The sequence below is a fragment of the Macaca fascicularis genome, chromosome 4 (assembly GCF_037993035.2).
Source record: "Macaca fascicularis isolate 582-1 chromosome 4, T2T-MFA8v1.1".
Lineage (NCBI taxonomy): Eukaryota > Metazoa > Chordata > Mammalia > Primates > Cercopithecidae > Macaca > Macaca fascicularis.
The window spans coordinates 147329454-147353471 of NC_088378.1; the positions used below are offsets into that span (position 1 = coordinate 147329454).

General features: G+C 39.2%; 1 protein-coding gene across 19 annotated transcripts in view; it reads right to left on the bottom strand.

Annotated features, from left to right (window-relative positions):
- Positions 1-24018, bottom strand: part of CARMIL1 (capping protein regulator and myosin 1 linker 1) — a 349557-nt gene that overhangs the window by 16893 nt on the left and 308646 nt on the right. For 18 of the 19 annotated variants that reach the window (XM_074038752.1, XM_065544339.1, XM_074038747.1 and 15 more), the window contains 4 exons: positions 22317-22383; positions 21865-22061; positions 10122-10234; positions 3913-4345 (listed from right to left, as the gene is read on the bottom strand). In XM_074038752.1, coding sequence (XP_073894853.1) covers positions 3913-4345; positions 10122-10234; positions 21865-22061; positions 22317-22383 — 810 coding nt within the window. Of the gene's footprint in view, positions 1-3912; positions 4346-10121; positions 10235-11898; positions 11923-21864; positions 22062-22316; positions 22384-24018 lie in introns of those variants that run through there. The other variant, XM_074038753.1, reaches the window with a different exon arrangement.

Consider the following 24018-nt stretch of genomic DNA (forward strand, 5'->3'; position numbering starts at 1 on the left):
TCTAGGTCTGGTTTCCAAAAATCTAGTTTTGGCTGGGTGCAGTGGCTGTAATCTATCTCAGCACTTTGGGAGACTGAGATGGGAGAATTACTTGAGGTCACAAGTTTGAGACCAGCCTAGACAACAAAGTGAGACTCCCCCACCCCCATCTCTGCAAAAAATAGAAAAATTAGCCAGGCATGATGGCATGCATCTGAAGTCCCAGCTACTCAGGAGGCTGAGGCAGGAGGTTCACCTGACCAACCCCAGGAGTTTGAAGCTGCAGTGAACTATAATCGTGCCAGTGCACTCCAGCCTGGGTGACAGAGCAAGACCTTATCTATTAAAAATACATATATATATATAATTTTCAAAGCAGCAGCAACCTTTCCAACCTCAATGATAATATAGGTGAAAGGGGTCCTGAAATAGGCAAGGTCTTCCTTGCTTTGAGGCAGAATCACAGGACACAGATCTATTATTTAGGAGGCAAATACAGATGAATAGGACTGAACAAATTTTTTTAAAATCTGCAGGTGGGAGGAATTAGTGATGGCGAAGATGGTGATGATGGGGAAAGTAAAATGCCACTGTCTTGGGGTAGAAGTGGAAAGTTTAGAAAGTCCACACTAGACTGAGGCATTTAGATACCAAAAAAGATATAGAAAGCAAAGTCTGGTGTTTACGTCATAATATCTAAGAATTATATTGACAAAGATGGTCTACATCCACCTCTTATCTAACAGGCAAAAACAAGGTGGACCAGTAGACCAGGAGGCATGATGATTCCCAAGGCAGTCTGACCTTCAGACTACTGGTTCCTGCTCATCTCATGCTTCTGACAAACCTCAAAAGCTCTGCAGCCAGCCAATTCCTAACTTTAAACTGTGTTTGATGACACAGGAAGGATTATTTGAAATGCAGGTGAGAAAAGCCTCACTCCCTGAAATCATCAATCTACTCCAGTCACACACTCCCCAGGAGTGCCGGCTCTATCAGAAGGAAGCACCCAAGGGGCAGGAAGGCTGAGGAATTTCTCAGGAAGATGACAAAAGTTCCACTGTCATGAGTGCAAGGTGCTAAACAGGTGTCCAGGAGGAAATCTGTCTACAAGCACTGCAGCTAAAACAGGCACATTACTTGGCTTCACTATGGAAAAGTGATCTCCTAAAAAGGAGGCCCCATGCCAGCCCTCTGTGCCCAGGACAAGTGCCTGGAGGACTGGGCTGGGGACCATCCATGAAGTCCCATTCCACATCCTTCCCTTTCAGGTTCCTCCAAGTGCAGGGCAGGCATCTGAAAGTGAGGACCTCCTTAAACTCTGTACCCGGGGCACCTCATTTGCCTGCGTCTCTAAAACAATCCTGGGAGTTGTTTTCTTTTCCCTCCCATATTTTTAAAGTTATTTATAAATCCCAAACTGACTGTGGGGAATAAGGATAAAATAATATAATGCCCACGGCCTTTGTGTGTAGACAGATGTCTTGGAGGCCCCAGAGGAAAATACATGAACTTTAAGTATTCACTGATTGTTTCTTTTGTCAATAAATGAAGTGTCATATCTTCTATATACATATATAGAAAAAGAACTGTATTATATATATATATTTATATGTATTTTTATATATATATAAAATGCCAAATATATAAAATGCCAACAATGCAAAGAGAATTACTCAGAGGAGGGTGAGGACATCATATATTTTATCAACAGTATACTGATCATTGATGCTAATTGTTGCTACCTTTATAAAGAATACAGTCATGGTACTTTAGAAAAAAAATGTTCTAAAGCAAATTTTTGAAAAACTGTATTATTTAATGATTTTGACAGAAGACCCATGACTGAATTTTAAATAGCAATAATTTTTAACAATGGTGGTTTTAAACCCACACTAGATGGCGCTAAGAGATCATTAATACTGTGTAAACCCTAAACAAATATAAAACCATAAAGATTTTGTCACTTTAAGCTGATTTAGATATCAAATCCAAAGTACATGAATCAAACACTCTAGCACATGTCATCTTTACACCAAAAAGAAACTGTTAATCATGAAAAACATAAACAGCATATTAATGAAAACCGCACATTCATTGTTATAAAGAAATTCACCCCCGTCTCTATTAAAAAAAAAAATACAAAAAATTAGCCGGGCGCGGTTGTGGGCGCCTGTAGTCCCAGCTACTCGGGAGGCTGAGGCAGGAGAATGGCGTGAACCCGGGAGGCGGAGCTTGCAGTGAGCCGAGATCGCGCCACTACACTCCAGCCTGGGCGACAGAGCGAGACTCCGTCTCAAAAAAAAAAAAAAAAAAAAAAAGAAATTCACAACATGCATTAAAATTTTAACATTTCCTTTGGCATCTGACTCACTAATGACATGGTTGTAGTATCATCCAGAATTCTGACCAGTGAGGGTCACACCATGCCTCCTTTGTTGAGTGAGCAGGATGTAATTATGTGGTCTCTCCCAACTCTAAAGGTTTGTCAGGGAGTTAGGAGGGATCTATAATTAGAGAATTGCTAAATAATGTTGATGTTGGTGGGAGAACTTTGGTGAATAGTTGTAAGATCAGGTGGGAAGTAGAGTTTAATTTTTAAACATTGGTTGTTTAGAAGCCATATAAAAGAGCTCCCTACACCTGCCATTAGTTAATTGTTTACTTTCTGAAAGTCAAGGGCTCACCGGGATGAACTGTTTTATTGTGGTACTTCAAATAAAATAGACAGGTGATATCCTTTCTTTGGAGAACCAGTTGTGTAAAAACAATGGAGCTCAAGATAATGCACAGAAGCCATAACCTGACTTACACATGGGTATGTTCATTTTATCACACGGATACAATCCTTCGTGCAGTGACAGGAGAAAACAGAGGTAAAAAGGAAAGTGAAAAAGACTCCTTAACACTTTAAAAGGAGGTTCGAAGAACAAATAATGTTTTAAGTCAGATTTTGGGGGAACTCAGCAAATTTTAAACTATGAAGTTTTTCTTTGTAGCAACAGATGATATATATCAATGGTCAAATATTCAATTAATTCTAATAGAATACCTTGACTGTTATTTCTTTTGTCTTTTAAATCTGGAATATAGCAAGGCATTCTTAGGTTTGAAAAGAGAATAATTTTTAGGTTTGAAAAGGGAATAAGTTAGAAAATAGTTTCCATTTTTATATATAATCTAGTTTCAGTGTTTTTATTTCCCTCTGGTAGTTCACCTATCTTCAATATTACCTTCAGTCTTCCATTTGGATTCAGTTGACTGTCTTTTCCCCCAGACATGAGCATTTCCCCTGACCCGGGACCATCTCTGACATGCTTCCACGACATGCACAGGAGTCCCCTGGGCAGGTGGGAAAAGACTGGGGTCTTCAAAGCCTACCTTAGAATGCTGGCACTCCACAAGAGTGTGACCCTCAGGCCAAAGTGAAAACATGGCCATTTCTTTAGGGTCTGTACTGCAGGTTCTTTAGCAGTAAGTTATAGTTTTGGATTTCTATTTAACCAACAGGCTATTTTTATTTTCTCACCCAAATAAACCAAGTGAGGGCAAAAACACAAACAAGGACAACCAAGTAAAAAATGAACCCCCACTTATCTCACGAAGACAAGGAGTAGATTGGGGGCTACCAGAGGGCAGGAAGTGTGGGGGCATGGGGGGAGATGAAAAGAGGTGCAAAATGGGTACAAAAACACAGCTGATAAAAGAAACAAGATCTAGTATTGGACAGATCAGTGGGGTAGCTCTAGTCAACAATAATCTATTGTCTATTTCAAAATAGCTAGAAGAGAGTAATTTGAATATTCCCAGGATAAAGGAAAGTTAAATGTTTAAGGTGATGGACATATATAAAAATATCACATGCACCATGAAAATATGTGCATCTATTATATATCAAAAAAATGAATTAATTAAAAAGAGGCCCACCCTTACCTTCTGTGCACACGCAGCTCTCTTCTCTTGCTTGGCTTTCATCTCTGCCAGCAGACCACTGCCCATCACCTGGACCCCATACCTCCGCCCTCCCTGTGGGCTGCTCTTGCTGTCACTCCGTTCCACCTTCCCTATTTCTTCCCCTTGACTCTCTTCAAAGGAGTCAGGTGTTTTTATCTCCTCTATCCGTTCAGAATTGCCATTGTGCTCGGTGGCCTTTGTGTCCTTCCTGGGACAGTCCACAGGTGGACTTTTGACGGGCCCTTTTGGTGAGGAGGGTTCTTCTGTCATCAAGATCGTTGGTGGCCGCTCAGATTTGGACCGGGATTTGATTAAGTTGAGAAAGCCACTACTTTTCCGAGAATCTCGCTTTTTCTTTTCATCTCCTCCTTCATTAAGCTCATGAGACTCTGAGCCTCTTGTTGACCATTTCCTGCATTTCAAACCAAGACACAGATCTGTTGTTTTTACTGTAAATAAGTTCCGGCAAGAATCAGTCAAAATATAAATATGGAGATTGCTACATATACAGTAACCATTCAGAAGCACATTTAAAAGCGGATTTGAGTTACTACCTTTAGGAAACAGAAAGGAATGTGGAATATCATCATCATATTCACATGTGAGAAAATTGAGGTGCGCAAACATTATGTATGAAAGATGAAAATGTAACTGGTACAGCCAGTGTGCTAGCTTACTCTAAAAGTAACTCCTCCCTCCCTTTGTTTCTTGTTTTATATATGTATCTAACTACCTGCTCTGCTTGAGAATTCCAAAGAGTAATCTTGAAACAATCCAGGCATAAAGCAGAGGTGGTGGTGCAATTTTCTCCCTTCCGAGAAGAAATTGGTACGTAGTTAATCCATAACCTAACCTCTGCCAAGAGGAAACCAACCAGACCTCCAAATGGTCCATTACTCAAGATAGTCATCAGAAAACAACTAACACACTGGCATCCCACACCACTCCTGTGCATAGTTTTCATGCCGCCTTTCACCTTAAAACCCTTTTAGCCAGCCTGAAAATTTGAGGTGGCTTTTTGGGACTTGAGTCTGGCCATCTCCCAAGCTGTCGTCACTTGCATAAACCAAACTTCGCTTCGCACGTGTTTGGCTTTTTGAGCGGCAAGCAGCTAAACCTGAGTTTGGTTCCAAAAAGGCAGAGAGTATGCTCTGGGAGAGAGTTTTCAGAGGGAGAATATGCTGAAACTTGGGAAATGGAAAGGGAGAAACAGTCAATGAAATGAGCTAAGTAGGAAATATCACAGACAACTGACTCATTTAAAGCTGGCAGACTGAATATCCACTTAGCTCCCCTGAATCTCCATTAAAATAATAGCAAAGGATTTATAAAAGAAAGTATAAGCCCTATAGGGAAGAAAAGGCAGAAACAACAAAATTTGGAAGCCAAAATACGCTAGATATGTGTGAAAATTGACTTAATAGATCAGAGAAAGCTGAAACCTAAGCCAACAGTCGGGGAGACCCAGAAGCATGTGATTTGTGCTGGTTCCAGAATGAGGAGATGCAGGTACCTCTGCAAGTGGAAGCGAAGGGGAAATGAAGACAGGAAGGTTCTCTTCTTTGTGAAGCCTGTTCAGAAATTCATCAGATCCTCTCCCTAAACCACAGAGCCAATGATGCCCATCCCAACACCCAAGTTCACTCTCCGGAGAGAATGAACCAAAGAAGCTGAGCTGGGGGACACCAAATGCAGCTGAACTGAGTGAAGATCACGAAACAGGCAGGCTCAAGAAAGCCTGCACAGTGAGCAGTGACACCCCCGGGACCCTTTTTCTCACTCTGCATACCAGAATCAGGCAGGCAGGTTTATACCTGCCAGGCAGGAGATCGAAGTTTCCAAAGCTCAACAGAAAAGACCTAAAGATTCTGAGAGTCAGGGATACCCTCTCCCCCAACAAAATGGTCCAGGAAGACCACCATACATTGAAGCCCACCAGTCGATAAGCTCTACCCACAAATTTCCAAGAAGCTCTTCGGTGCCCCATTCCTTTTCAACATGGAAGAGAAAAAAATATTGTGTCCACCAACATGAATAATAGCAAAATGTGATAGCAGAAGTAGAAAACTCAAGGTTGGAAGACACAACTGAGGAAATATTCCAGAAAAAAAAAAAAGGAATATAAAGAATAAAAAAAAATAGGAGAGAACAGGTAGGAATCAGTGGATTAACAGAGGAAATAAAAAATCTGAATAACGGCCTGGGCATGGTAGTTCATGCCTGTAATCCCAGCACTTTGGGAGGCTGAGGTGGGCAGACTGCTTGACCCTGGGAGTTTGAGACCAGCCTGGTCAGCATGGGAAAATCCCATCCCTACAAAAAATACAAAACTTAGCTAGGAGGGGTGGTCCATGCCTGCAGTCCCAGTTAAAAGAGTCTGAGGTAGGAGGATCACCTGAGCCTGGAAGGTCAAAGTTGCAGTAAGCCATGATCACGCCACTGCACTATAGCCTGGGTGATACAGTGAGATGCTATCTCAAATAATAATAATAATAATAGAAGTTTAAGAAAAAAGTACAGAGAAAAAAGGAAGAAATTATGAAATAAATAATTTTTTAAAATTCAGCAATAAAGGACATGAGTTTCCAGAATGAAATGGCTTATAAGTGCCTGGCAAATTGGTTTTTTTAAAAAATTAAAAAATAAAAAATCCACCTCAGGGCACATATCATCATAAAATTTTAGTACACTGGGAATGCAGAGAAGATCCCAAATGCTTCCAGAGGAGAGGGAAAACAAAAGCAAGTCAGAAACAAAAGATCAGGACTCAAGTCGACATCAGATTCTCATAGCAACACCGGAAGCTAGAAGATAATGGAGCAAAGCTATCAAAATGCTAAGGTACAAGGAAGACCAACCTACAGTTCTATACCTAGTGATACTATTAATCCAAATGAAAGATATGCAACAGTTACAGAAACTTGTTTTCCAAACTTCTCTTAGGAAGCAATTCAAGAAGGTGCTCCACCAAAACAGGGGCATAAACTAAGACCAACATGGGCCAATGGAAATAGAAAAATGACACAGATGAGGTGAAGGGAATCCCCCAGCAGATGATGAACGGAGATCCCAGAAGACAGCAGTGGGATGGACCTAGAGGACACACTGGAGCTGGTCAGATGCTGGTAAGACGTGTGTCCAAAAAAAGAAAAAAAACTGAGAATACTTGAACAAATTGAAAGGAAATTTATATCTTTATTGGACATTTAGGAGATAAGTCAGTGAAAGGAATGCAGAAAACAAAGCAAATGAAAAAGGGGACAATTATTAACACGAAGGAAAACAAAAAATTCTATAGAAAGAAAATGTAATCATAGTATACAATCTAACACAGTTGTTAATATTTACATGGTTAGAATGAAGCAAACACTCAATATTGATCTAACCAACTGCTGTGGTTTGTCCCCATCAAAACTTATGTTGAGACTTGGGCTCAACATGAGTTTTGATAGTATTGGGTGTTGGTACCTTAAAGAGGTGATTAGGTTATTAAAATCAATTACTGAGACTGGATTAGTTCTCATGGGAATGGATACGTTCTTGAGAGCCTCGGTTGTTATGAAGTGAGTCAGCCTCCTTTACCCCTCCTTTCTTTTTGCACACACTCAATTCTCCTTTCACTTCTCTGCCATGCCATTATGCAGCAGGAGGCCCTCACCAGAAGCCAACCAGTGTGGCCACCCAAACTTGAACTTCCCAGCCTCCAGAACCATTAGCTAAACAAACCTCTTTCCTTTATAAATTGCCCACTCACAAGTATTTTGTTATAACAACAGAAACAGACTAAGACACTAATCATGATAAAATTAAATAAAGAAGATGAGGTAAGGAAAAGTGTGTGTGTCTAAGTACATGTGTGTGTCTAAATATGTGTGTGTGTGTGTGTGTGTGTGTGTGGTGACAGAGTATATAGGTTGAGTATCTGCAATCCATAATTTGAAATGCTCCAAAATTTGAAACTTTTTCACCACCGACATGATGCTCAACAGAAATGCTCACTGGAACATTTTGAATTTCAGATTAGGGATATAAAACCAGCAAGTATAATACAAATATTCAAAAAAGAATCCCAAATATGAAACACTTCTGGTCACAAGCATTTCAGATGAGAGATATTTGGTCTGTATTATCATCATCTAAGTAAGAAGTTAATGGTTATAGTACTACCTAAAAATGAAACACAGAAAGAAAAAAGAAAGTATGCTATTAAGACAAATGGAAGAAACAGCTAAAGGAATAAAAACTAGTTGCTTCTGGGGAATAGGGAGTGGGAAAATAACAAGGAACTTTTTTTAGGCCTTCGTAGAACATCTGACACTTTATGAGCATGTATAACTTTGATTTTCAAACTTTCTTCATACTACTTCATGATTTTACCTATCCCTTGACCTTTAAAGACTGGACTGATAATCTATTCATAAAAAATTTTAAAATCACAACTTAGTAGATTCCATCATATTATTTGATGATGAAAATTGATGTATTTAGTTCTATTTGTGCACTGAAACAGGAACAGAATCTTCCTTGAGCAGTATCTTTATTAAAAAATATATTTTATACCTTACAAAATTTACCCAACTTTCATTCAGAGACTATTAAAGAAGAAAGTAGCATTAACGGGAGAGGAAATCACACTGGGGCAGGTTTAACAATACGTACAGTTTGGATCGAATGCTTATAAACCACTCCAGTAACTGAATATAAATTTCAGAAGTTTAAAAAGACAAGAGCAAACAATGGTATCTATAAATTATATGGAGACGAGTCAAGATTTTCTCCACTCATTCAACCATCACTAATTGAGGACAGACTATATATTACGGGCTGTGTTAGACATTGAAGCTATAACAAAATAAGGCCCAGGTATTGCTCCTTAAGAATAGCATTCTATTTGGGAAAAAAGACTTGAAAGCAAATAATTAACAGCAATTTCCCATTTTGCAATATGTTTGTGTTGGTTTTTCTTGAATCTTTTACATTGAAAACACATTCATCTATTCCTTAAGTCGTAAAAAAATTAAAAATCCAACAAACTCTTAAAGGATGACGTAGGCTTTAACAGATGTGTGTGAAGGATGGAAAGAAAAGTATTAAGTTAGCAGTAGAGAAACAGCAATTAATTCAGGGGTGGGTGGGAGGAGCAGTCCCAGAAAAGCTTCAAAGAATAAATGATATTTAGGTTGGTTCTTGAAAGATAGGAGAAGAAAATTTTGCTAAGTATAGTATGCTAAGCTTCAAGGCCAGGGTCAAAGAAGACAAATAATTGGTTCCTAAAGGTTATAAGATTCAGTAAGTTACACTGTTATGGATATAAAAATTTAACTCACTGCCACTTCACCATCCCGCCGAGGCAAGATAAGGCACATCCATCTACTAGAATTGATTAGTTGCTTCCCTACCTGTGCCCAGCCTGCCGCCTTTGGCTTATCTGGCTTACATTTGTTCCTGAATTTGGTATCTCAAGGTGAAGAATCTTCATAAAGACAAATCCATGTTAAGAGCGTAGTTTGGGATAGATTTGTATTTAGTTGAGGATTAAATAACGTGGTACAAAATCATGCTTAAAGACTGAAATGTTTCAAGTTAAAAAAGTGTTAACAAAAGTACCACTGAACTATCTTCTAAGGGAACTGTCTCAGTAGCAAGAAGACAGGAGAAAACTCTTCAGAAAATGCTAACTCTGAGGGCCCTTTACTAATTTTGCTGTCATTTTGACACTGTCTGTTAAATCACGCCATTTAGCAATGACTTAGCCCCCCAACCCCATAAATCAAATTATGAACAAGGAGAAGCTCAAAGTAAGTAATTCCAGCATAGCCATGATCAGTCCCCTGTAATGGAACTATCCAAGTGATGAAGCCCTGGAAGAATCTTGGGGTGGGACATTTTGTGGTCTGGTTTAGAATCGTACAATAGGTCTCAAACTGGAGCATGCCTCAGCATAACCTGGAGGGCTTATTAAAATATAGATTGCTGGGCTCAACCTCCTGAGCTTCTGACTCAGTAGGTCTGGGGTAGGAGTTTGAGAGTTTGCATTTCTAACAAGGTCCCAGTGGACACCGATATTGCCGGCCCAGAGACCATATTTTGCAAGCTGTCAGAATAATAATTTCCATATATAAAATGCAACTGTTACTAATTTAAATATGAATTAAACAGCATTATTAGTGAAATTACTCTGAACTCACTTGGAATCCATTTTGGTCACCTTCTTGGTGAAAAATTCATCTACACCTTCATCTACTCTCCCCATGTGACCATTCTGTTCACCATCTTGGGAGACTATGTTGGCAGCACAGACCTGCAAAACAAACAGCTGTGATGTTAATTCACATGCACCTTGATTTAGCAATCATTTATTACTAGATTTAAGACACTGTGATTAAGGGCTATGGGAGGGACAAGGCTCACTAAAATAGGGACCACATAATCTACAGGAATAGAAGCCATATGTACAATCATAACATAGACAGGAAGAAACAAAAGTGAGGGATGCACTATAAACACCATGCCTTGTGGAGGATTCATGCTGACTGGTGCATCAGAAGCTGGGACCTAACAGATATGACGAGTTGAGTGTTTCTAAAGGCAGTGAAAGGCACTGCAGGCGTGTGTAAGGGGAAAGGGAATGCATGGAGAAATGAAATATGCACTGACTTCTGAGAGTGGTGATAACTCCAGGGGGCCTGAAGTGTGTGGGTGGGGCTGGCTGCTAAGGATGGAGCATGGCAGATGCTAATACTGGCTTCCCCTAACCCTTTCCCCTGCCTACTTCTTTCTTGCTGGAAGAGTCCTAGGGTCAGATTATGGATACTGATTTGCTTAAGCTACAGTCCCCTTCCTCTTGTCTGTGATTAATAGGCATGTGAGTGGGATATAATCGTGGTGTGTGAGATACAAGGGGAAATTTGCTAGAGAGCTCATGCGGGCAGGTTTTGTCAGGAGGACAGAATGTGTGTTTCCGCAGTTATGTGAGGGAGATGTGATGTCTGAGCTGCGGAAGGCCACTGGCATTCACCAAATGGGGAGGCCCAAGGATAAAAGGCCGCATGCTGGTTGACAATAACAAAGCAGAAAGGGGAAAGCACCTGGGTACCTATGCTCTGCTGCTGAATAAGCCAGGCCTGGATCCTGAGGCCTCTGGATTTTTTGTTAGGTGAGAAAATAAATATTTCTCGTTGTTTAAGTCACTTTTGAGTGAGTATTGAGTATTCCATAATATCCAGTTGAATACTTTCCAACTAATAATACAAAAACCCAAAAGGAGCCTTATGCTAAAGAAGAAGGAATTTACTCCTTAGATGATAGGGAGACACCAACGCAGCAGCATGGACCAACCTGAATTCTGGGGAGGTAATTCTGGGGCAGCAATTCTGGGGCAGCATGAAGGACCAATTGGAGATGCCAGAGAATATAAGCAGGAAAACCTGTTCAGGAGCTGAAATCAAAGACTCTTGTAGTAATTTAATCTAATCTGGAGGTGATGAGGCACACTAATGAAGTGGAAAAGTGAGAACGGAAAGATAAGAGCTGCCCAAGATACGGTCAAAGTTTCTAGGCCAGGTAAATGGGGGCATGGTTCCAGGGAACACGTTACAAAGATCATATTTGGGGAAAAAGCTGTGTCTTATCTTCTTGAGTGTTTGAGGTATTGTGGGATATCCAGAAGCAGGTGTCCCGCAGGCAGCCAAAAACTCTGATCTTATGAGAGAGGCTGGTGGTGAGAAGCTATCATAAAGCTATACCAAGTAGCATGTCTTTGAAAGGACAACTCAGAGTGAGCTTAGTCAGATGCTTGATTTGTGTCTGCAATGTATATTAATATTTCACAGATAGGTTGTGGATGACTGAGAAAGAGCATGCATCTTGCCCATGCTGTTGGATACAAGGACAAATTTTCATGTGGTTGGGATACCTGGTCTAGATGTCTTGCCATAGAGTGGTGGGAAAGCTGTTTTCTGTAATCTTGATTTGCAAGTCTCAAGGTGCCTAGGGAGAACATGGCTTATGTCTGTATGGAAATTGCTTAAAGAAAAAAACCCTTGAACAATCATCCACTTCGTTCATCAGGAAGCTCTCATTATGAAAATGAACTGTGTGTTTGAGTTCATGTTTGTGACATGCTGAAAAGTGAAGAGACAACAGATAATAGACAAAGAACCCTATGAAATAACAATTATACCTCTCATCTGAATGGTGCTTTATATTGGAGCAAGGATTTCCTTCGTGTTGCAAAAGAGCAGAAAATTCGCAAAGTTCTATAATTCCAGTATGCAGAGAAACAAATCTCAATGAATAACTTTTATTTTGATTACAAAAGATAAAGTAGTACAGAACTTGCTTGTATTATATTATTTTTCCCTTTTGGAAAAGAATGGAGCATAGAATCTCTGTCGCAGTAACAGCTCCTTAAGTTAATATAGTACTTGATAGTTTACAAGTGTTTTACACATTATTATGTCACCCCTACGTCTACCCTTAAACTGAAAGAGATAGTACTATCCTACTTTTTGGTTAGTCACAGATCAAACAGTGACTCAGAAGGTTACCACCTGGTCACCTAATTAATGAATGAAGAAAGATGTGACCCCAGGACATACAGTCCTAACACACGGCTTCCTCCCAGCTTCCCCCAATGGCTCCTCTTTCCATTTTGAAAAAAAAAAAAAAAAAAAAAGGTAAGTTTTACTTGCATAATTTCTCCCCTCAGGAAAAATTTTTCTTTTCCCGCTTGGAAACAGAAGTCACAGCCAGCACAAAAGGTTCTCTGGGGATGTGGGGTACATCAATGGGTTTCAGTGATGGAGGCACAGAGCTGAACAAAGCAGTCTGCTTTCCTGCAGGACAGACCAGCTTTTAGGGCTGGACTGGCCCCTACAGATCCTCCAGTCCAACTCTGTCATTTTAGAGATAAAGGGACAGAGAGCAGACAGGTTAAGAGAAGTCCAGTATCACTGGGAGATCTTCCATGAGACATGGTTTAAAATGCATCTGTTAAAATAGGAAGCAGGAGGTGGCATCAGCCTACATGAAGAGCAGTAGAAAAACTGAAGACTGAATTGAAATGTAGTTTGCAAAAGAGTTCAAGGTCAAATGCACATGCTGTTTCAGCTCCTTTTCTAACAAAAGCAAAGGAAAAGACAAACAGTTATCAGAAGTTCTCAAAATCCTATTTGCTTTCAGTCTTCTCTGTCAAGGAAAATACATTTCAGACTGAAAAGGGTAGCACAGCTGTTGGAAAGGGAGTGAGCAGAAACCTCAGCAGTGAGCCTGGGGCCAGAACCCACTGCATTTGCACTCAGAGAAAGGTTTTTACAAATAAAATCAGGAATTGCTGTTGTTGATATTTGATAAAGAAGGTTAAAAAAAAAAAAAGAAGGTAGATTTTGCACCTCCAGTGTGCAAGTGCTAAAAGGATAATTCGTGAATGGTGAGAAAATAAGGTGGTGATTGTGAGGACTAAAGACAATTCAGACCACCCTCTGTTTTCCCTCTGCCAGGGTTATTACAGTGAATACACCAGGGAAAGACAGTAGGCGGTGCGCCTGGATTTTGATGTGGCAGTTGCCAAATCTCTCACAATGTCTTCATAGGCTGGATGGAGAGGAATGGACAGGAAGTAAGGACAATTAGGTGTATTAGTAACTCTTCGCACAAATATACCAAGGAGTGCTAATTAGTGAACTGAATAATCATGGAATGTTATGTGCATATATTAGAATGTAAAAAACATGGAAAATTAATTAGCTAAGCAGTCAAGAAATAAGGAACCCAAAGGAAGTAAAATGAAGAGCATATAATAAAAGAAAAAAAATAATGAACTTGAGAGGATTGATAAAACAGTTGACTCTTAGAAAAAGACTAATAAAAGAGATAATGACAACATTAAGAGAAAAGGCATTAAAAATAAGTTAAAATGAAATGGGACATATCTATATAAGAGATTAAAGCTATTGGTATAATAAATTAAAAACTTAAAGGAATTCTATAAACAATTAAATGAACAATTAGACTAAATGGAAGATATCCTAAAAATACATAAATTATCAAAATGATCTTAAGAAGAATTAGGTAACCTGAACAGATCTATGACAAAAGAAATAAAATCCTTAGTAATACATCTACATACAAGCATCACATGCACACAAGCATATAGACAACACTTAGGGCCCAGATGGCATCCCAGGAGAGGAAGAGACAATCTCTATTACTTGTAAACCGTTACAGAGAATAGGAGAAAAGAAAGAGCTTCCCAACCAATTTTATGAAGATAGTATAACTTTGAAAGTCAAACTAGATGGATGGTTCAGACAAGAAAAATAAACATGTTAAGTCTCTCTCATTTATGCATATAGATGCAAAAATTCTCATAAAATATTAGCAAACAAAGTCTAGCAGTGGATTAAAACAAAGCAAAAAATCATGATTAAGAATGTTATAACACTAGAAAAAGTATGTTAATGAGATTCACCCAAATTTCACATTAAAAAAGAAAAATTATCAGTGTCAACAAATACTGAAAAAAAGAATCAAACTACCATTCATTCCAAAACAAAATCAGCAAAACAGAAGAAAACGTTCTCACCTGAATAAATTACAGCAGAAACTGCTTTGTGTCTATTTAGTGTCTATTCGCTCTTGTTGACTCAATAACAAAACCCTGATTTATTTGGAATATCAATGTGACCAACTGGCTATTTATCTTCCTAGATTTTTTTGTAGCTGGGGATGGAAATACGGTTCATTTCTGGCCAGTAAGATGCAACTGGAAGTATACTAGGACTTCTGGGTAGTTCAGATTCTCTGCTGCATGCACCCCCTTTTCCTCTGTCTGAAATATATGTATAAAAATAGATTATAGGCCTTGCCTGAGAATAAGATCAATACCAGTCACCTGGATGATACAGCCATTTTAAAGGTGAATGCAACCTGTGGTTGAATAAATAGAAGTGTCCTATTTAAAAGGAGAGAATCAACGGGATGGGTGTGGTGACTCACACATGTAATTCCAGTACTTTGGGAGGCTGAGGCATGTGGATCGTGTGAGCTCAGGAGTTTGAGACCAGCCTGGGCAACATGGTGAAACCCTGTCTCTACAAAAAATACAAAAATTAGCAGTGTGTGGTGGTGCGCACTTGTAATCCCAGTTATGTGGGAGACTGAGGTGGGAGGATCACTGGGGCCTGAGAGGGGGAGGTGGCAGTGAACCGAGATCGCACCACTGCTCTCCAGCCTGGGTGACAGAGTGAGACCCTGTCTTAAAAATAAATAAATAAAAGGAGAGAAGAGATATGGCAGATCTTATTAAAGTACTCTATTTTGTCTTGGGTGCCACATTGCAATTTATTCAGAACAGAGTAACAAGACTTGTAAATGGATTCTAGACAATTTCATATGAAGAACATCGAAAGACCTGAAGAATTAAGATTTGACCCACAAATACTGTAAAGTCTACTAAGTGGAAGAGACTTGGATACCACGTGCCACTCCAGAAGACAGAAACAAGATGGCTAATTTCAAGCTATGCAGTTAAGAGTTTTAGCAACACAAAAAATAATTTGCTAATAATTAGAGCTTTAAGACCATGGCAGCTTCAGAGAAAGAAGTCATTGTGGATGGAATGGCCAATGAACAGCTGTGTAGGGATTTTTGAGCACCTGATGAGGGACTGAACAAGATGACTTCAAAATCCTTTTCACCCTTATGACACCATGAGTCAATGCATACAGGAGAAAACCTATTACCCAGGAGTTAGTCTATTTTAATTTGAGTTGGTTTGTTTCATCACTGGGCCGACTAGTGTAGGGCTACGCCTTATGCCAATATATGGCAAACTGACTGATACTGACATATCACACCAAGTGAATCCACTGCATGGTATAATATTTCAGAGAATGATCAAAGACAAATCAGTTATCTGCCCTGGACTTCATATTCCCTTGAATATTGAGTAATCTTTAAAATTCCTTCCACTAGGAGATTATTCCAGTTAGTGGTAGAGTCAGCATTATATCCCAGTCCAGTGTTTTATCCGCACCTCTATGCAAATTTTTCAATGATTTTTCCTTAAAGGAATACTTTTCACCTACAGTTATGTTAGGAAAAAGTAGAAAGGAGCAATAGCTAACTGGCAGTGGATGAGTGAGTATAAGCACGCCTCCATCCCTGGTGGGTGTCATGGTTAGAATGCTCACTTGCAGTTAGCTGGCCACGTAGCCAAGTTCTGGAAAGTGGTATTCAAATGAATATGAAGCTCATCCTTTCAGACCTGGCCCATAAAACCTCAGGGGTATGGGCCTTCATGCTTTATGTCATCCTCCAGCTGAATGCATATGACTTGAAGGACCAAAAAGGAAGGTAGAGCCACAAAGTAAAAGTAGCCTGGATCCCTGACAACTATAGCATTCCCTTGCTGGAAATACTCACAATGGACTATGATATGAACAAGAAATAATCTCCAAAATATCAGAGATTTAACATAGTAAAAGTTTATCTCATATAGTAGCTAGTGTTACCCTACCTAATAGAGCTGAACTTCAGTATCCGAGGGGGATTGGTTCCAGGACCCTTGAGGACACAAAAATCCATAGATGCTCAAGTCGCTGCTATAAAATGGCATAGTATTTGTGTATTACCTACAAACATCCTCCTGTGTGCTTTAAATAATCTTTAGATTACTTACAATACTTAATACAATGTAAATGCTATGTAAATAATTGTTACACTGTATTTTAAAATTTATATAGTTTTTTTCATTGTTGTGGTTTTTCTAATTGCCTTTTAAATAAATATTTTCAATCCAGAGTTGGTTGAATGCTCAAATGCAGAATGTGTGGATATGGAGGACTCACTGTACACTACACATTTTCCCCCTTTTCTCTGCTGTAGCTGGAACATTCTGGTACCTGAGAAAATGGCATTTCCACTCTTAAATTACCCATGTGACGCTCTTTTCCCAAAAGTAAAGACTTTCTGACAGTCAATTCAACTGAGGAAATAATTTTTGAATAAAATTTTATGTAAAGTTAGCTAATTTGTTTCTTAGTAAACATGGGTAAGAATCCCTTTGAATTAATGAGGGTAAATGAGTGTGGTATTAAATCAGTTTCCAGGAATTTTTTTCTATTCCTCCTCCATTTAAGTATAGAAAAGGGAGAATAGGTACAAAGGCAAAAGCAAATATAAGATTTATATTGTAAAGATAACTAAATTAATAAAATGGAAATACTAGCTTTGAAGAACAATGCTTTTATGTAAAGGATGGCATATTTTAATCCTATTTATTTCAATAAAATATCCTATTTTATTTCTATTTTATCCTATTTATTTCTATTTATCCTATTTATTTCATGACAACTCTACGATGTAGGCAATGCTGGTATTTAGAAACAAGTTGGCTCAGGTTTTTAAAAAAAAAACCCACAAGCCTCTGTCCACATAAACACTGTCAGGGAGTGGGAGAGCCCACTGGCTGAGCCTGGCATCCTGCTCTTACCACTACAGTAGAAGGTTACACTCTATGGGCTAAGCAGCTATAATGTAATGTTTAAGAATTCTTTTATCTACTGAAAGAAAGAAAAGAAATGAAAAGAAAAGAGAAAAGAGAAAGAAAGGAAAGAAAGGAAAGAAAAGAAAAAAGAAAGAAACATTCTATCTCTTGTTATTTAAAAAACATCTTTGTTTTTGTTATTGGAGTGGTAGAGGTGGAATTAAAACATATAACTAAAATATCTATATCCATTGTTCTTAAAACGACTGTGGTTTGATCTAAGGTTAAATTTTTGTGCCTAGTTTCTTGTTTTAAAAATAGGCTATCTACACTTCATATTTATACAAATATCTATTTGTACATTTTTAGCACAAAAATCGGTCATTACAACATGTTTGGCCTGGAAGAAACTGGCATGCTGGCATTTAACTCAGTCTTGGCGTTGAGAATTCTGACACCTGGAAAAGTTCATTTGAGGCATTAGGGTTCAGAGACAAACTCTAGAAAAGCTAAGACAGGCTTTGGATGAACTGATTTTACTCAATCATAGGAAGAAAAACAATGATAATTGTTAATAATTGCTCTTACTAAACACTAGTAATAAAAGTAAGCCACAGCATCCTCATTCTTAACTGAAAAATTTAAATAATGGTGCCTGTGTGGCAGCTTCACAGGGCTGTTAGACATGAAAGCACTTTGGAAATTGTAAGCAGTGTGATATCATAAGGTAATATATTTTCACTATGAACTCAAATAAAGGTGTGCTAATCTATACTTCTCAGTCCACCAGTACTCTGAGAAAAAGCCAGATCTATTTAGACCTCTGGCCATAATACATTATTTTGGAACTTACCTTTGTATTACGCAGTCCTTATGGGAAAACAGCCTAGAGTATGCCAACCTTGTGAGTCCTGGCTTCATTATGGACAAAGATGAAATCTCTCTAGAACAGACTGATGAGGTTGGGACATGTTATCCCAAAATATGGCGCCTTGGCATTTGAGGAAATAGTAAAAGCAGGAAGGCCATTCTCATCTTCCCCTTGCCTTTCTCCCTTGAGGCAGGTCATAAAAGTTTCATTCAAGAAGCACCCTCCCTACAGGAAGATAAAAGAAATGTCCTCCCTATAGCCAGGAAAAAAAAAAAAATGTCTCTGAAGACATGGGGAGAGGGAGAAGAGTCTGAACAAACAGGCCTTGCTAAGTGCCCCCAGTTTATTACCATTAGATCATACCCTCTTTGTCTAATCCTACTTCTCTGTAACTATTCACTTCATCAAACTTAGCATAAAAATACAAAAATACAAAAATATTTCTTTGAGTCTGCATTTCTGAAGGTTTCCATGTCGTATAAAACTTACATAAAATAAATTCTCTTACGCTTTTCTCTTGATGACCTGTCTTTTTTTACAGGTGCTTCAGCCAAGAAACCTAGTGATAGATGAGAAATATCTATTCTCCCTTGCAATATCTAGTATGCACCTCAAATAGGACTCTGCCACAGCTTCCTTCCTTTCTTTTCTATTTTTCAAACATTTAGGGAAAAAAGGCTGGTATGGTAGCTCATGCCTGCAATCCTGGCACTTCGGCAGGCTTAAGCAAGAGGGTAGTTTGAGGCTAGGAGTTCTGAGATCAGCCTGGGCAACATACCAAGAGCCCACCTCTACAAAAAAAATTATTTAAATAATTAGCCAAGCATGGTGGCATGCACCAGTAGTCACAGCTACTCAGGAAGCTGAGGTGGAAAGATTGTTATTGCTTGAGCCCAGGAGTTCAAGGCTGCAGTGAGGCATGACTGTGCCACTGCACTCCAGTCTGTGTCACAGAGTGAGATCCTATCTCAAAAAAAAAAAGAAAAGAAAGTAGTACACAAGATTATCTCTTTCCATGAGTCACCATTTTATCAAGGATAAACTTAAGCCATTTTGCAGACAAGTTATATTGTTAATGTTATTCCATATGGAAAGATCCATAGAGAAACCATTTACTCAGTAACACCCTAGAACCTAGGTGTGTTCTAGAAAGTGTGGGTTGTTGTTGAGCGGGGGTGGGGACGGGGGTTGTCTTTTTATCTACCTACAAAAATCTTTCCCTTATTTTTAAAAAAGAAAGTATATCCCTATAAGGATATGTAATAATGGACTAAAAAAGTAAAAAATCAGTAAATTAGAAAACAACAAACTAGAATTTTTTTTTGTATTTTGAAATGGTGTCAAGCTATTTGGATTCAAATGAGAGAAATTAACCAAACACAACAAAAGCCTGATCTAAAGTGAGGAAATTATCAACCAGGTAGGTAAGTTATTGTGACCTTCATCCATCTATGTCTCCAGCTATCCACCTACTTATCCAATAAGTATTGTTGAACCCCTACTATATTCAAAACCCAATGTAAGCACTGAGCATATTAGCATGAATAATAAATCACAGGCCCTGCCTACACAGAACTTAGAGACAAGGAGTCAGCTGAGAAAACTCTGTGTGATGAGAGCTGTGACAGAGTAAGCATCAGGCACCGGAGGAGGTGGGGCCTCCATGGAGAGTTGCTCAGGCTGTGCACTGTGCACAAACAGTCTGTGAGAACAACTTTCCTGGTGTCATGTGACCCTAGCTCTGTGGGAACACAGTGGGAGGGATGAGGAGGGCTTCCTGGAAGAAGCCTTGCCTTCTTTAGAAACAACTATGATCTAATGGTAATAAACTGGGGGCACTTAGTAAGGCCTGTTTGTTCAGATTCTTCCCTCTGTCCCCATGTCTTCAGAGATAAGGACATTTCTTTCCTCTGGCTATACAGAGGGCTCTTCTTGAATGAAGGTTTTATGATCTGCTTCAAGGGAGAAAGGCAGGGGGAAGATGAGAATGACCTTCCTGCTTTTGCCATTTTCTCAAATGCCGAGGCACCATATTTTGGGGTAGCATGTCCCAACCTCATCAATCTGTTCTAGAGAGATTTCACCTTTGTCCACAATGAAGCCAGGAATAACAGGGTTGGCATACTCTAGGCTGTTTTCCCTTAGGGACTGTGTAACACAAACGTAAGTCCCAAAATAATGTATTATGGCCAGAGGTCTAAATAGATCTGGCTTTTTCCCAGAGCACTGGTGGACAGAGTATAGAGAAGTGGATAGTTCTCCACTATCAAAAGAGATGTAGTGGAGATGTAAAAAATCTGAAAGTAGTTCTCAGCCCAGGAGATGGAGGGAAGCAATAAGAAAAGAGATGCAGCATTACAGGGCTGGAGCTCAGGATGGGAGGTAGCCATAGCAAGGAGGAAGAGGGAGAGCTGGTGATCAGGATCGTATTCAGCTTTCTAACCTGTCAACTGATGATGTCCCAAGAAGAACAGGGGATATGAGAAGGGCAGGTTTATAGGGAAAGGTGGGATCTAAGTTTCAAATTTTTGAGCCCAAGGTACTCATTCAAATTTAGGAGGCAAGTGGATATCCAGAAATCTACAGTCAACAACAGAGACTGAAACCATGAGTTCAGATGACATCACCCAGACAGACAATAAAAAACTTAAATGGGTCTGACAGGAAAACTGAAAGGACACTGCTGGAGAGGTGGGTGGAAAAGAAAGGAGTGTGATGACTCAGAGATCAACGGGAAATCTCCTGTTGGGAATGACAGAGCTTTCTGTGTCAAGGAACTGCTGAAACATCAAGTAAGATGACGGACAGCTGAAAAGAGTCCACGGGATTTGGTCTGGAGTAACCTTGGGAGGGTGGTTTCAAGGGTGGGTAGATACAGAAGGAAGATTTTGGTAAATTGTGGAATGACAGGAAGGTGAAGAAGAGAGGCAGTAGAGACAGTTGGCACAGGCGAACTTTTTTAATGTCTTTATAAAGGAGAGAAAAGACATTAACCAGAGAGAGACACGGGTAAACTACAATAAGGTTCATCAGCACACACAATTGAGTCTTCTACTGGAGTAGAAAGAGCAGGATGTCAAGAATCACACACCGGGACTCCCACTTAGGGCTCTTCTCCAACACTTCAGTTACATCATTTTGTGGACGGGGGAATGCATGTGTGCACTCCAGAATCAAACAATTTTTAATTACCAATTAATTCTTTTGCTACTTGTATCTTTTTTGCCCTGACACTGTAAAGTGTTAGAGACATTTATCTAGAATAAGGATTTCCTACCCTAGATAATCCTTATCTATCTAAGGATTTCCAAGGGCAGCTCTGTTCTGAAGAATTGGAAATTTTACAGCATTGTCTTCTCCACAATTATGTTGTTTTATTTAAGTGACACAATCTGTTCATTCTCCAAAATTACTGAGCACCAAGTTGAGATACTTTGTATATCTCATGCAAAGAGGTTCTAGTCTCCTCAACCATAGCTTTCATGTTTGTGCAAAGCACTTTAGCAAGACCCTCCAAGTTTCCCCAGAGAAGAAAAGGGTGTGAGAGATGGGGCCTCTCCAGTCCACCTACCGCTGCTTGGGTGGGTTGCTGCTTCTTATTCCTTTTTGGCCTTAACTTGGTAAAGTGTTCCAGCTTCTTCCCCTCTTCAGAGGGCAACTCAGAGATAAATCCCGAGCTCCGCTTCTCCTGTCTGAGGGATGGGAAGGGCGGGTCTTCGATGTGAATTGGTACCTCTTCCAGCGCTTTATCTAGATCAAACTCCATTTCTAAAATTAAAAACAAAACAAAACAAAAAAACAGCCCAAGGCCGAAGCTTAATGAATGGAGATGGATAAACAAATTCCTAAAACTAATTTTAAGTCTAGCATAGAATAGCAAACACCCATTCACAGATCACTTAACTCTTTCTCAATAATTACCCATGCAGTGCATCCATAAGGAACATCCCTAAAATGGTCTAAGGTCTTGCTGAGGGTGCTTCACGGTGCCAAGAAAATGACTGGCAGCAGCAAAACACTTACCAAAAGCCCTAGAAACAGGCCGCAGCATTCGGCTATGGATACTCTTCCTTTTGGATTTAGGGGTCATCTAGAAATGAAATAATAATAATTAAAAAAAACAGGTAGCCACAAAAACTCGCCTTTCAAACTTCTGAAACATTCTGGATCGATTGTTTAACTCAGTAGTTGTTTCTTTGCTTTAGAGGTTGATTGAAAGCCTGACTGAAAAGACCAAACTATTTCTAAATGTTTACAATTTCTCAAATGATACAGCTAACCTCTTTCTTTTGTTCCCCCATCCCTAACCAGTTGAATTCCACTTACATAGCTGAAAAGAACAATGAATGAATTTAATTACAAGCTGTATAAGAGGATGTTAAAATGGATACAAAAATAAAAATCAAAGACTGTAAAAATCAGTCACGAAAAACTGAAAACACTACTATTCACTGATCACTCTCACAGTAACATCAGTGTAAGCAACCCTGACCTCTTTCTGTGTCACGTCAATGATTTAAGCAGTTTCACTCTCTCGTTTCACATCTTGCCCCCAAGATTTTGATCTTTACATCATGGGCAAAGACCAGGAAAAGGTGCTAGGATTCAAAAATCTGTATCTGTTGGCACTTCTCAGTGAAATGTCTTTGATCCTGTCAATCCTCTAAAAAATGAAACCCAAACTCAAATCAAGGGCTGAAACTGAAGAGCACTTTGCTAGTACTGGTGTCAACTGTTTATGGTGCAAAGCCAACCCTCAGAAAGGCACTATCTTCTCCCTCAATAGGATCACACAAATGTCAAAGATGGAGGGAAGCTTTGCTATCACCTACAGAAATCAACTCCAAGGATGAAATCGAGTTACAGAGGTGAAAAAGGCTAACATTCATGTTGTCAGAAGGAGCAGAGCCATGGACAGAACCCAGTGAGGAGGGTCAGGCCAGCATCCTTCCTGCCACATAATTCATGACCCACACACAGATGAATGGATGTTAGGGATGTTTTCACTGGTTTGATATCAGGAAATTGGTATGTGTATAAACTAGGAGGTAACGTAACTGAAAGAACTTAGTTTGCATACTTTCATTTCATTTAATAGGTTTTCATCTAATGCTTCCTCAAAAAAAAAAATCTACATGATGGAAAAACATTCTTTAGCTCCAAGGAGAAACTGGCTGATACTGATATTTAAAGCAAACAAATCTATAGTTTTGACAATTATGTCAGTTTTAATAATAATATCGTTTTGCTATTATGTATTGTCGAGAGAAAAGGGAGAGAAAAAAATGATTAGCAATTGTATTGAAATTCAGACTTGTTTTCCTAAAATACAAAATGAAACTTGCTGATTTGACTTTTTTTAGGTTTCGTTAAAGGCAGACAATCTGAGAAAAAGCTATTTATAAAGTAACAGGCTTTGCGGGTTCAATAAAAACTCAGCTAACCCAATGCAAATGGAAAGGAATCCAGTTTAAGGCAGTTCTCCCCAAAGTTAGCCATGCAGTTGGCTGAAGAAGTTAGTGGCCTGCCTGGTCTATTCACAAGTGAAATCTCTGAAAATAATTATCAGGAGATACAAGCTATCAAAACATATGCTGTGTTTGGTTGCAACAAGTTCTTCAGTATTCTATCCATCTTATGCACAACCGTGGTAGGTAAAATAATCAAGAAGTAGCTCCAGATATATTTTTTAGCCAATTTCATTTAGATTGTCACAAATAAAGAG